The sequence below is a fragment of the Lepidochelys kempii genome, chromosome 5 (assembly GCF_965140265.1).
Source record: "Lepidochelys kempii isolate rLepKem1 chromosome 5, rLepKem1.hap2, whole genome shotgun sequence".
Classification (NCBI taxonomy): Eukaryota; Metazoa; Chordata; order Testudines; family Cheloniidae; genus Lepidochelys; species Lepidochelys kempii.
Genome location: NC_133260.1, coordinates 6,752,133 through 6,764,693, shown reverse-complemented (window position 1 = coordinate 6,764,693; position 12,561 = coordinate 6,752,133). Strand labels below are relative to the sequence as shown.

The window sequence follows — 12,561 nt, the reverse complement described above, 5'->3', positions numbered from 1 at the left end:
AATCGTTATTATATTTCTCCTTGCAACACCCCTGCAAGGTAGGGTTGTGCCATTATCCCCATTTTGCAGATGGGGAACTGAGACACAAAGAGACTAAGTGACTTGCCCGTGGTCACACAGGAAGTCTGTGGCAGAACATGGAATTCAACCTGGGCCTCACTATTAGCAATGAACATACACCCATAAAGCATCGGACAATACATTGTTTCCAAAGGAGAGTGCCTTGTGCCTTATTAACAGCTGGGGCATTGGTTCAGTGCTGTCTTAGAAATCAGAGGGCTACCTGCTGAACCATCAACTCCACTTCATACAACATCTGAGTGCTCCTGGGGTTCTCTTGAAAAGGCAGGATAGAAAGTGGGGAATTTTCATCAGTTTCAGTGGGCTCAGGGTCAGATCCCAAGCACTGACTTGGCTTGCCCCTACTCTACTGTGGGGTCCATGCTATTTGCTGTGCAACTTTCTGCCTAAATCTGTCTGTCCTGTACCCTCCTGATTAGTCTTTGCCGTGACATTGTGTGTTCACATAACTCCACGTCTCCATTCGATGGATACCTCAAGCTGCAAGTTCTCCTACTTGTTCACAAGTCAGACATGGTTGGAGAGGAAAGAGCTAGCTGTGTTGAGGTGATCTAGTCTGTGTTAACTAGAAAAGGAGGACTTGTGGCACCTTAGAGACGAACAAATTTATTTGAGCGTAAGCTTTCGTGAGCTACAGCTCACTTCATCGGATGCATGCAGTTACTGAATAAATTTGTTCGTCTCTAAGGTGCCACAAGTCCTCCTTTTCTTTTTGCGAATACAGACTAACACGGTTGCTACTCTGAAATCTGTGTTAACTGAGGCTATGTTGGGGGAATTGAGGCTTTGCTTGTTCTTGAGCAGGGAAAGCTGCTAATTTCCACTTTGTGCATCTACTTCAGGCATGGAAATGACTGCTTGTTCACAAGTATCAGGGGGGAGCCGTGTTAGTCTGTAGCCACAAAAACAAGGAGGAGTCCGGTGGCACCTTCAAGACTAACAGGTTTATTTGGGACTAAGCTTTCGTGGGTAAATACCCCACTTCTTCAGATGCATGGAGTGAAAATTACAGATGCAGGGTTGTTACTTGTTCACAGGAAACTATAATAATTATTATACATTATCATCATCATCATCATCATCATACCTACTACCTCTTATATAGCACTTTTCATCAGCAGCGCTCTTAGGGCTGTTCCATGGAGGTCAGTAGCATTAGCCCCATTTTAAATATAGAGACACTGAGGCACAGAGCAGTAAGAAGTGACTTGCCCAGCAGACTAGTTGGAGAGCTGGGAGTTTCCTGAGCCCCAGGTTAGTAATCTGTCCACTAGGCCACACTGTCTTCCTCTAAGCCTAATAGGCTGTGGAGAATGAAGGGTTTTCCTCCTACTAGGCTTAAAAGTGAAGCTTTGGGCAGAAAAGTGACTAGGTAGAAACGGCACCTTCTTACTCGGCCGATCCACTCCCCATGTGCCTTTAAAGCTCTAACTAGCATCATTAAATCTTTGATTGATTTGTAAGGTCAAAAGGGACCCCTGAGATCATCTGCTCTGATGTCCTGCACAACACAGGCCATAGGATTCCACCCAGAGATTTCTGCATTGAGTCCAGCAACTTGGCCCTATACTGCTAGTTATCTGGCTGGTTGCAGCCCAGCTCTGGGTGAGGGAGCTGGATTCTGTTCTGTCTCATGCATCATCAACATAATTATTAATCAAATTCCAATAATCTTCTTGTCCTTCCCCTCCTTTCACTCTCGCTCTTTGCGTCCTGTCTCAAATCAGTTTGCCAGCTGCTTGGGGCAGGGTCTGTCTTTTTTACTTCTCTGTCTGTCCAGCATCTTGCACAATGGGCCCTCCGTCCCAACTGAGGCCTCTGGACACCATGGCAATAGAAATGCGAATGAATGAGGTGGTGAGCTGGGGAAGAAGAGGGTGGAAGGGACAGAGAGGGAAAGAGAAAATGGAGAGAGATGGAGTCAGTGAGAAATCAGCTGTCTCTCTTTTCCACCATCCATTCCCAGGCGATCCTTCTACATGCTCTAAATTAATTTCAAAGCCAGAGGGAGCAGAAAGGGGAGTGGGATGGGGGAAAGAACCTTAAAAAAAAATCACAATGCAGAGAAGCGTCCGTCCCCTGTCTAATTCCTGCGCTGGCCTGTAGCCGATGGTGCTGTGAAATATACAGCAGCAAGCTCTGACATTTCATTTCTGCAGAGAATTGGAAAAGGGCTTGCTGTAATTCATCGCTTCTTGTAACTCAAACCCTTTCTGACAGGAGTACCTGCACTGTCTTCTAACAGTGGCAGCACTCCTGCTATAATTGGACATGAAAAATGATGTCGTGTTTGGACATGCAGGGAAGATTCAGCTGGGGGCTGGGTGGGGCGAGTCGTGGGCTAAAGTGGGATGGCAGGGGCTGGTTCTGGCTGGTATTTAAGGTGTCAGTATTAGCAATGTGGGGGATGGGAATGGCTAGGGGGGCATCTGCCTGGGGACCCGGGTATGCAGAAGTGTTAGCAGCATCTGCAGTGCAATCCCTCTGTTGGGACTGAAGCTGCCAGGTGCAAAGGATCATGGGAGACAGGAAGCTTTACTCAGAATGGTACTATGGGAGGTTATTTGTATGAGCAAGGTAAAAACTCCCAAATCACCCGTCTGCCTGTTTACATGTTTTATTTATTAAAGGGCCCGATGCTCCCCTCCTGTAATGGAGCCAGATCAAATGGGCATGGGAGTCAGAAAACAGCAGCACCCACAGAAGTCCCAACTCAGGTGGGGAAACTGAGACACGGGGCACTGACATGACTTGCCTGAGGACAAGTCAGAGGTAGAGCTGGGAATACTCCTTGGGTCTCCTGCATGGAGAACGAGTTGGGAATAAAGCCTGCAATAAGGAGGATTGCCCTGTGCGAGATACGGCGGCCTGTACTATGCAGGCATTCAAGCGCAATGTTCCTGGATGAGGAAAGATGGCCCAGTGGTTAGAGCGATCGCTTCAGGCCTGGGTTCAATTCCCTTTCTTCCCACAGACTTCTTGTGCAACCTTAGGCAAGTCATTTAGTCTCTCTGCACCTCAGTCCCCATCTACAACAAAGCCTTGTCATGACAGCACCGCAGAGTGGCAGCGTAGAGCACGCAGTGGGGTCAGACTAGCCGATCACGAGGGTCCCTTCTGGCCTTAAACTCGATGCATCTGTAAAAGGGGCATAAAAGCACTGCCCTAATTCACAGGGATTTGGTGAGGAGAAGTACATTGAAGATTGTGAGACACGCAGGCGCTGCTTATTTGGGGCCACATAAGTACCAAAAATAGACGGATTGTAAGAGCAAAAAGAACGAGGCGTACTTGTGGCACCTTAGAGACTAACAAATTTATCTGGCCATAAGCTTTCGTGGGCTAAAGCCCACTTCATCAGATTCGTGTAGGATCAGTAGGAAGATATATATACACAGAGAACATGAAAAAATGGGTGTTGCCATACCAACTCTAATGAGACTAATCAATTAAGGTGGGCTATTATAAGCAGGAGGAAAAAAAAACTTTTGTAGTGATAATCAGGATGGAGGTCCTTTCTCGCCTTAAAATCAATGAATCAGATTAAAGGGAGCCATTCTGTCTTTGAAACGTATAGCTGAACGAGTTTGGGATAAATCCATGTGTTTACTAGTCTGTGGTGAGGTCATGGGTGAAATTAAATAATTTCTTACCCTAGTGTCAGCCCAACAAGGATCATCTAGAATAAAGAGCCACAAACATTGCTGTACAGTAAAGCATGGGCAAAGGCGAATTGGACGAGTAATATAAATAGGTCATTTCCATCCCTAATCCTTGTGGTCCAGTGATTCTGTAAATGCTGCTGCTCTGTGTCATTAGAACAGAAGAACGGCCACAATGGCTCAGACCAATGGGTCCATCTACCCCAGTGTCCTGTCTTTTGACAGTGGCCCGTGTCAGATGCTTCAGAGGGAATGAACAGAACAGGGCAATTTAGATCCATCCTCTGTCATCTAGCTTCCTCGTTTTATGTAGTTCCCTTAATGTGGTGGGTTTCTTTGGCATTTTCCCCACAACAGAGATGTTAAATTTAATTACACCCTGGTGGCTAGTACTGAGCAGTTCAGCTGTATCACCTCTTGGACCAGGATCCTGTGCTCCACTGAGGACTATATCAAGAATTACCCCTGCCCTTATGTGTTCCAGAACTAGCTGCTCCAAGGAGTAGTCATTTATGGTGTCTAGAAATCTTCTCTCTGCATCCCGTCCTCAGGTGACATGTCCCCAGTCGATATGGGGATAGATGAAATCTCCCGTTATTGTGTTTTCTGCCTTAGTGGCCTCTCTGATCTCCCCAAGCATTTCACAATCACTGTCGCCATCCTGGTCAGGTGGTTGGTAGGATATCCCTGCAACTAAACTCCGATTGTTCAAGCATGGAATTTCCATCCATTGAGATTCTGTGGGACACCTGGTGTCATTACTTCATTTGACTGTATGCTTCCTTTCACATATAGTGCCACTCCCCAACCAGGGCAACCTACTCTGTCATTCCTGTATATTTGGTACCCTAGTATTATCATGCCATTGATTAGCCGTATTCCACCAAGTTTACGTGATGCCTTTTATGTCAATATCCTCCTTTCATGCCAGGCACTCTAGTTCACCCACCTTAGTATTTAGACTTCTGGTGTTTGTATATAAGCACTTGTACATGTTGTCATTGTTCAGTTGCTTGCTTTTGTGTGTTATACTTAAATGGGACTTGATTGTTCCTCACTAGCTCCTATCTGTTCTTTACCAACTTCTTTCCTTTAGTCAGTAAAGGCAGCTGTTAATTGGATTAACAACATTACGGTTCTTCTTTGCTCCTGTGCTGGAGGTTTCTGTTCCTGCTCAGCACCATGATCCCTCTGCCATTCAGCAAGGTGAATCCCAGTTGAAATCTCATGTTTGATTAGGACACAAAATTCCCCTGCCACTGTGCCCACTTCTGACACGGATCTGGCAGGACGCAGTTAGCATTTCAAAGGATTTTTGCCTCGGAGGTGGGGGCGTTCTCAATAAACACAGTACCAACTGCCCAGGATGTTCCGGGGCAGATGGAGAGGGGTGAAACGGTACCTGAATCTCATCTGTATCTTTGAAGGGAAATGTGATGTGCTAGTGAGATGTCCGTGGAAAACTCTCTGGGTAACTCATCTGTGCTGACTGATGGCTTCTGGCAGTCCCGTGGTTACATGAATGTTGTAGTGAGGTCCTTCTGGCACTGTATTCCTATATCCAATTTTACACTGATTACCCATGGGCATCATTCCATTAACTTCAACGGAGTTACTCCCCACTCACACTAGTATAAGTGGGTGGAAAACCAGACCCATTTGGATCCTGTTGGATTCAGATACCAACTGGACGTTCCCAGCTCATGCCCACCAATGTCATATGCTAAATGGAAATGTCTGATCTGATCATCTACAAACTTTGGAGAATCTCAGATCCAGGCTTCAAGGCACAGAGCCTCTCCAGCTGTAACCCAAGGGATGTGATGTGAGCCTAGAGGGCCACAAGATCTCCCCTGAAAAGCACCTCACACATTCCAGGCCCAGCCACTTGACCCCATGGAAGATGCTCCAAGAGGGCCCCACAGGGTGACCTGGGGGATGGGAGTCAAAGGACCCAGGCTTCCACCTCTGGATCCGCACCCCTCCCAGTGCATGGTAGGAGGCAGCACAAGTTAATAACGTTGATTTAATGTACTCTTGCTCTTACATTCCATGGGCTCCCCTCCTTTAGAGGGCTCAGTGAACAGCTGTGTCATGTACCCCATGTGCTAGCTGTGAGCGGACTCCATGTTTCTAAAACTGGATCTCTAGTAAGACAGCTCATTGCAGAGGTGCTGCAACTGCAGCTAGCATTCCAGCCATGTGCACACAGACTGGCTTCCTGGGGCACCCTCCAAACTCTTCCCTCCTGCAACCTGTGCTCCTTCCTCCAAGTTCATTGCAGGTTGTTACAACATGGAGAGCCATGGAAGTATGTCTCCTGAAGGCACCATGCTCTCAAGGGGTCAACAAAGCCAACCAATAGGTGCAGAGACAAGGGGGCTCCATGAAGATGCCTCTTGCCACTGGCAGACCCCCCTGAGATCCCTGGATTAGGATCTGGACCAAGGCTTCCTCCCCAGAAAAGCCTGTCTCCATCTCTCTCCCCAGATAGACACTGCGTAGTAAACTCTGAGTGATGCACCTCTCTGAATTCCCTTTCTTCTAGGCAGGTTATTCCCTCATTAGGGAAGGGCTCCTCTGCCTGTTCCCCCCTCCTCTAGCCCTAAGCTGCCTCCCTGCTCCCAGACTTTCTCCACAAGAAGAAAGTTTTATGATGGAGAGAGGGAACTCAATTATTTCGCTCTCAATGTGTCTCCCTATAATTGGTGTCTTTCATGTCAAGATGATCTCAATTTGTATTATGGGCTCCGTGCACACAGCACTTTCTCTTTGGTCTATAAAGAAATTGTCAAGTGCATAAATCATAGTGCACATTAAATTACGCTATCCTTTTACTTATTAATTTCCCCAGTTTTTTCCCCTCCACTGGATTCTTCTTCCCTCCCTCTTTCTCTCCTCTGCCCACTGCCTATTCTCTCTTCCTCCCTTCCACCCTCTCTCCACCCCTGTCTGATGGCCCATTTTCAGAAAGTAGTGACCAGTGGGTTCAGTTTCCCTCGTCATTGTCCGGTACTCTGACTCTTTCCCTACACCTCTTGCAGTTGATCACATCAGACCCTTCACCCAGGGTGATGGGAAGGAGCTGTCATGGCTTTCCAAGAGCCCACAGTTGAATTGGCAGGTGTCTTTACATTGATTTCAGTGGGCTTTGGATCAGTCCCAACTTGGGATGTGTCACTGATGTTATGTAGTGCACTGTTCGGTCAGGTCTTCCTCTAGTGGCTAGCCACACCAACTGTAACAACTTACTCCCCTTAAAGCCAGTCTTGTACAGCTGACGTAGTACAGGCCTGTGATTTGGCTGTTGAAGATCCTGGGTTCAGTCCCAGCTAATATGTTAGTATTCTGGCCAAGGCTACTCACAATTCCAAAACCAGAGAATGGCAAATGACAGGGCCAAATTCTGCTGCCTGTTTTGCTGGTTCAAATCCCTTGACTTCACTGGCCTTGCATGGGCATAAGAGTGGGCAGATATTGTCCTCTAGGGTCTAGAGGCACTGAGCTGCAAGACAGACCTCTCTTCTGTTGAATGTGAGTGTGATAATAACTGTAGTCTCTTTATGTCTATGTACATTTCCCCCTCGAGACAACAATGCAGCAGGATCCTCTAGGCCCTCCATCATGTTAACCTACTTGTCAGCCACTTTGATAGCTTTTTAATACTAAATATGTTTGCGGAGCAATTAGAATAAATCTAGACAGTTATGAAATACTTTCCGAAAGCGGGGCCGAGGCCGGGGGGGGGGCAGGGGGGAGCCAACTTTGCTGTTCAACTGAGACTAAGCAAAAATAATGGAGGAGGGAATCAACATGGCTGGACTGCAGCGTAAAAGGAGACCAGGGCAGGTTAGAGGAAAGGGCTATGGAGGTCCTAAATATATAACTACTCAAGTCACTGGTCAGTGGAGTCTTTTATTGTGACTGGCAAGAATGGGGAGTGCTAGCCATAGAAGATACAAACAAAGGAGCATGCTGTATATCCCTCTCACAAGGTCAGATGATTTAGCATTAACATGGTTGATGCTAGCATTATCTCTCTCGCTCTGCCACAGTCCGTGCAAAAGAGGAAGGAAGGCTGTTTGCAGCAGAGCCTTTAGGAGGGATTCTGGCCATCTCAGAAATCCTCCTTTGTTCTCCCTGGGAGCAAAAAGCTACATTAGCAGTCCTGCTGCTGTTACAGCAGGTTCTTCGCTGGGCCTGACTGGGGACCTCTGCTGGCCAGGTGCAGGGTGCGAAGGGCTCACCTCACCCCCCCACCCATCGGGCCTCCACCAGCGCTGAACCCCCCAGCCACATAGTCGGGAAGTAAGGGAGCGAGGGGTTCCTTGCCCCGTCTCCCAACCCCAGCCCTTTTACTTCCTTCTTTTAACTGTTCTGCATTCTTGTTGCCCGCTCTTAAATAGCCACTGTGTTCTGCATATGCAGAAAACCCTGCTGCTAAAAGGAGCACGCTAAAAACCCAACAGCACAAGTAGGGGATCTGTGGGCTCCGTTGTTAATTGCACTTCTCTCTCTCTGTTTTTCCTTGCAGATGAACAGACCAATCCAGGTGAAGCCAGCGGACAGCGAAAGCCGAGGAGGTAGTTGACTACATTGCTCCTAGCCACTGCGCTAAGTTTAATTGTTGTCTCTGGCTTCTCTCAGGCAATGCGCTGATCAATTAGCAGCGTAATCACTGCCAAAGAAATTCCCTCTGCAGCAAAGATTCTCTTTATTAAATCTCCTTTCCTTCGTCTCACTTTCCTCATATTCAATTATTATTTGATTTTAAAAGGCAGGCAGGTGCCAGTGATTGCCTGGGAAACAAATAACTGCCTTGTTAAGAAATGAAGCATCAGGCACTGACTTATCAAAGTTTAACGGCACTGACAGCAACTTGTCTCTTGCAGACCGTGCTCTGCCATTAGGCCAAACTGCAACGATGGTTCAGTTGGGTTAGAACACTGTGTCTCCAGCCCGCATGTTTCACTGTGGTGACTAAACGTGGATGGAAGCTTCTCTGCCTTTGGAGAAAGCAAACTTACTCTGAGATATTTCCTGCACCTGTACCGGTATAGCGTGATGAACATACCATATAAACTAGATTCTCAGCTCAGTGACACGGAGTTACCCTGGATTTGCACACGAGTAACTGAGATCAGAATCTGCCCCTGGCCCATATCCAAGTCCCTTATTTAGTGACCACTCAGTGGGTCACCCCAAATGGGTTGCCTCCATTAGGTAGTTTTCAAACAAAATTGTGTTGGAAAGCTTGGAGATGCTTCACTGGGCTTCCCTAAAACAGGAAGTTGTCTGTCAGATATGGTCCCAGCACAGATTTTATTGTATACAGAAGGGTTATGTAGGCCAAGGACTCTTTGTTATTCAGTGTTATGTATTTATCAGCCTCTATGGTATGGCTACATCTCTCTGTTTCTATCTACATGATGGTTTCTTCCTACTCCAGTCAAATCTCTTCCTATTCCTTTAATTGAAATAAGAGGTTGATATTGTTGATCACACTACCAATAAGGCTGTCAAGGACAGCTTGCATAGTGCATGCTAGTGATTATAGAATCAGTATCAGTGTCTGAATAGGCCAGAGTTTTCTGTTAATAATAATCTGGTTCTTCTCTGGGTAAAAACTCTTTGGGCCATTTTTCATTAATGTAAATTGCCTCTTTCTATGGGCAACGATTGAATTATCCAGCAACAGTTGTCTAAAGTGAATGAAGCAAATCACAATAAAAGAGCAGAATTATGTTCTTTTTAGTCAAAAGATTGAGAGATCCAGTGGTTTGATCAAATACAACCAGAGGCTGAAATTCACCAGTGGCTGGATTCAACTGGAAGGCATAGATGACAACCTGGCATTATGAAATGGTGGAACTGGTGGGTTGACAGAGATTCCATAAGATTGGTTATCTTATGGTATAATTGTGTCGGATGGGAGTCTCTGGAATAACTCCACTACTGTGTAATCAAATTCAGGGATCAACCTTGCTCTATTGGAGTCTGAGGGGCTACTCCTATGAACAAAACAAGATTTGGGAATGGCATATTCCAATGGTATCGATTAGGAATGGTCGTGTCCCGTTTCTTTCATTCAGCAAAGGAAAATTTAAAAACCGTCTCTCAGATCCTCAGCTAGTGTAGAACAATGAAATGTCATAGTTTTCAATGGAGATATGTCGATTTATGCCCCAGCTAACGATCTGGGCCCATATCTCCATCTGAATTGGCATGCCCAGGGCACTTGTCAAATGATGACCTCCTGGGTCAGCTGCCTGGCAGACAGCTGGGGCCAGATGCACATTCCGGCACAGCCCAGGATGACAGCGTGTGTGAAGGGGTGGTCTTTTGTCTGCTTAATTAGACACACCAAAAAATAATAATTAGGCCAGCCAGTTTGCTTAGTGCCTCCAAATCACTCCCTTTTATGCAGATCGCTAATAGCAGACACATGCCTGGCTTTCTAGAATGGGTTTTAAGCCTCTCTTGCCAGCAGCTGCTTTCAGGAAGGTGGGTTTGAACTGCAAAGTGCATCGGTGGCTGTTTAAATCATCTTTACCCATCACACTGACAATCGCCTCCCCGCTGTATTTTTAGCTAATTATCTCCCCTCTCCCACCCACTATCCTTGTTTATTGTGTCTCTCTGCCAGGATCATAAGATGGGGCCCAAACATTTGGCATTGAAATGAAAGCCACGTTGTCCAAATTCCCCACTGACAAGCTGCTTCTGGGCTAGGGAAGTTGCAGGACAACATGACTCAAGGGCAACTATGGGAAAAAAGAACAATGGGCACCCAGGGGAGGCACTGTATGAAAACTTAGACTCTGTGAGCCCACTGGTTAAAGCAGGCACAGCAAGCAGAATGCTAAAGAGGAGTCTGTGTATCTTAGGCGCACATCAAAAGGCATCATTAGGGCTGCAAGATAAAGGTCAACTTCGACAACAAAGAAACTTAAGTTATAGCTATAATACACAGCACGTGTGCCCTGTTTGAAGAGGAGAGGGACTGGCTCTAACCCACAGCTGTACAGCAAAAGCCCCTGACTTTCCCAAAGTCCACCAGATACACATGACACTCCTTTCCACCACCACCCTCCCCTCTCCCCCTCCTCTGGGGAAGTGTTTGGTGCCCTGTCATAGCATTACAGGGAGAACAAAGTGCTGTTTTACCAGGTAGTTCACTGGGATGCCTTTACGGAAGGCGATCCCTGTGAAATGAGGTCTTGTTCTCTGTTGTGATGGACACATGAGTTCAGATCAGATAAGAAGCCCCGCATTTCCCCCAATCCTTCACCCTAAAATTGAAACAAACCTGAACCCAGAATCTACTCCGAGAGAGGAAGAAGTCTGGTTCATATCATACTGCATCGGTTTTGCATTTTTCACTCCCACCTCTGTGCCTTTTTGTTTTCCTTTCCTTTCTTTGGATGTGTTTAAAAACACTCCCATTAAAATATTTTGGCGTCTGGTTTGGAAGATGACAGCACTTTTCAGTACTCTTTGTTATTTTCATTAGCCTAAGTGCCCATCAAATTAGAAATACATGATTTTTTAAGTTATATTTTTCTTGAGAAAGCAATGGTTTAAATTAGAGGGGGAAAGTGTTTTGCAAATTTCACAAGAGTTTTAAGAAATTCCTGAAATTCAGAATTTAATAGAGTGTGGAATCCTCTCTACAGAATTCTTAGTGAGGGGTCAAATAACTTATTGAAAGGTTATCATTTTTATTACATTCTCTATCAGGTTTTATCCAGGGTAAAATCAATAGGTCTCTGTAGGAAATTAGTCAGGCTAGACATTATTCTAAAACTTAGCACAAAACTCTGGTTTCATAGAAGTCAATTGCAAAACTCACCTTTACAGCTGTGATGTCAGGATTTCACCCCATAGTAGAGATTGTAATAGATCATCACCATAGCTAATGTAATTCTCCAGGGAAAGGGGATAACTCCCTGCTAAGTTCTGTCATTGTGAAAACATCCCTATTGAAGTGTTAGCAGTTTCTATTCGTTTCTATGGGACTTTTGCATTAAGACAGGAGATTCTGGCTTCTAACCCCACTTTCCGCCCTGAAGAAAAGTGGCAAAGTTAACCAAAGTTTTCCAAATCTCAGGAAAGGTTTTAGGTGTGGTAAGTGATTTGGGGGAAAAGTTTTGAACCAGTTCTTATTTTATTTTATTTTATTTTATTTTATTTTCTTCTTTGCATCCGATGAAGTGAGCTGTAGCTCACGAAAGCTTATGCTCAAATAAATTGGTTAGTCTCTAAGGTGCCACAAGTCCTCCTTTTCTTTTTGTGAATACAGACTAACACGGCTGTTACTCTGAATCCTTTTCTTTTTATTTTATCCTGACATTCCCCCGTCTCTAGCATTGACTAGACACTTTGGCTGCAGCACTTGCTGTTAACTTGAAATAAACCCAGCCTCTAGATTCCCCTGGCTTGTATTGGGCAAAAGACTTTTAAACACAAAGGACTCTTCTTCCACTCCAGTTACTCTGTTAGTGATGTGTAGATGGATTGTTCCCTCCCAGAGCTGATAAAAAGGATCCATATAGGATAACATGCTAAGAGAGAGATACACAATGTGATACACTGACCCAGTGTTAATCTCTGAATGAAAAGACCCTGGGAGTGGTGTCAGGAGATCTCCCGGGCCTTATGTAAGATTCACAGGAAATTGCTAGACTAAACAAAACAAAAAGCAAGTTAAATAAAGTCCAAAGGTGGTTGAGAGTTGAAAGGTAGCAGTGCCCTGCAGAGAGGGATTAGACGGTTTTGCAAGAGAGTCTCCATTTAATTCCATGACAGTGTTTTCTGC

The 12,561-nt window shown here is 45.6% G+C and overlaps 1 protein-coding gene across 14 annotated transcripts in view; it reads left to right on the top strand.

Moving 5' to 3' along the window:
• Positions 1-12,561, top strand: part of CELF4 (CUGBP Elav-like family member 4) — an 889,490-nt gene that overhangs the window by 461,286 nt on the left and 415,643 nt on the right. For all 14 annotated transcript variants that reach the window (XR_012158835.1, XR_012158834.1, XM_073343421.1 and 11 more), the window contains exon 3: positions 8,278-8,326. Coding sequence is in view for 12 of the 14 variants with exons in the window: in XM_073343421.1 (XP_073199522.1) it covers positions 8,278-8,326 (49 nt within the window). In the remaining 2 variants the exon portion in view is untranslated. The remainder of the gene's footprint in view (positions 1-8,277; positions 8,327-12,561) is intronic.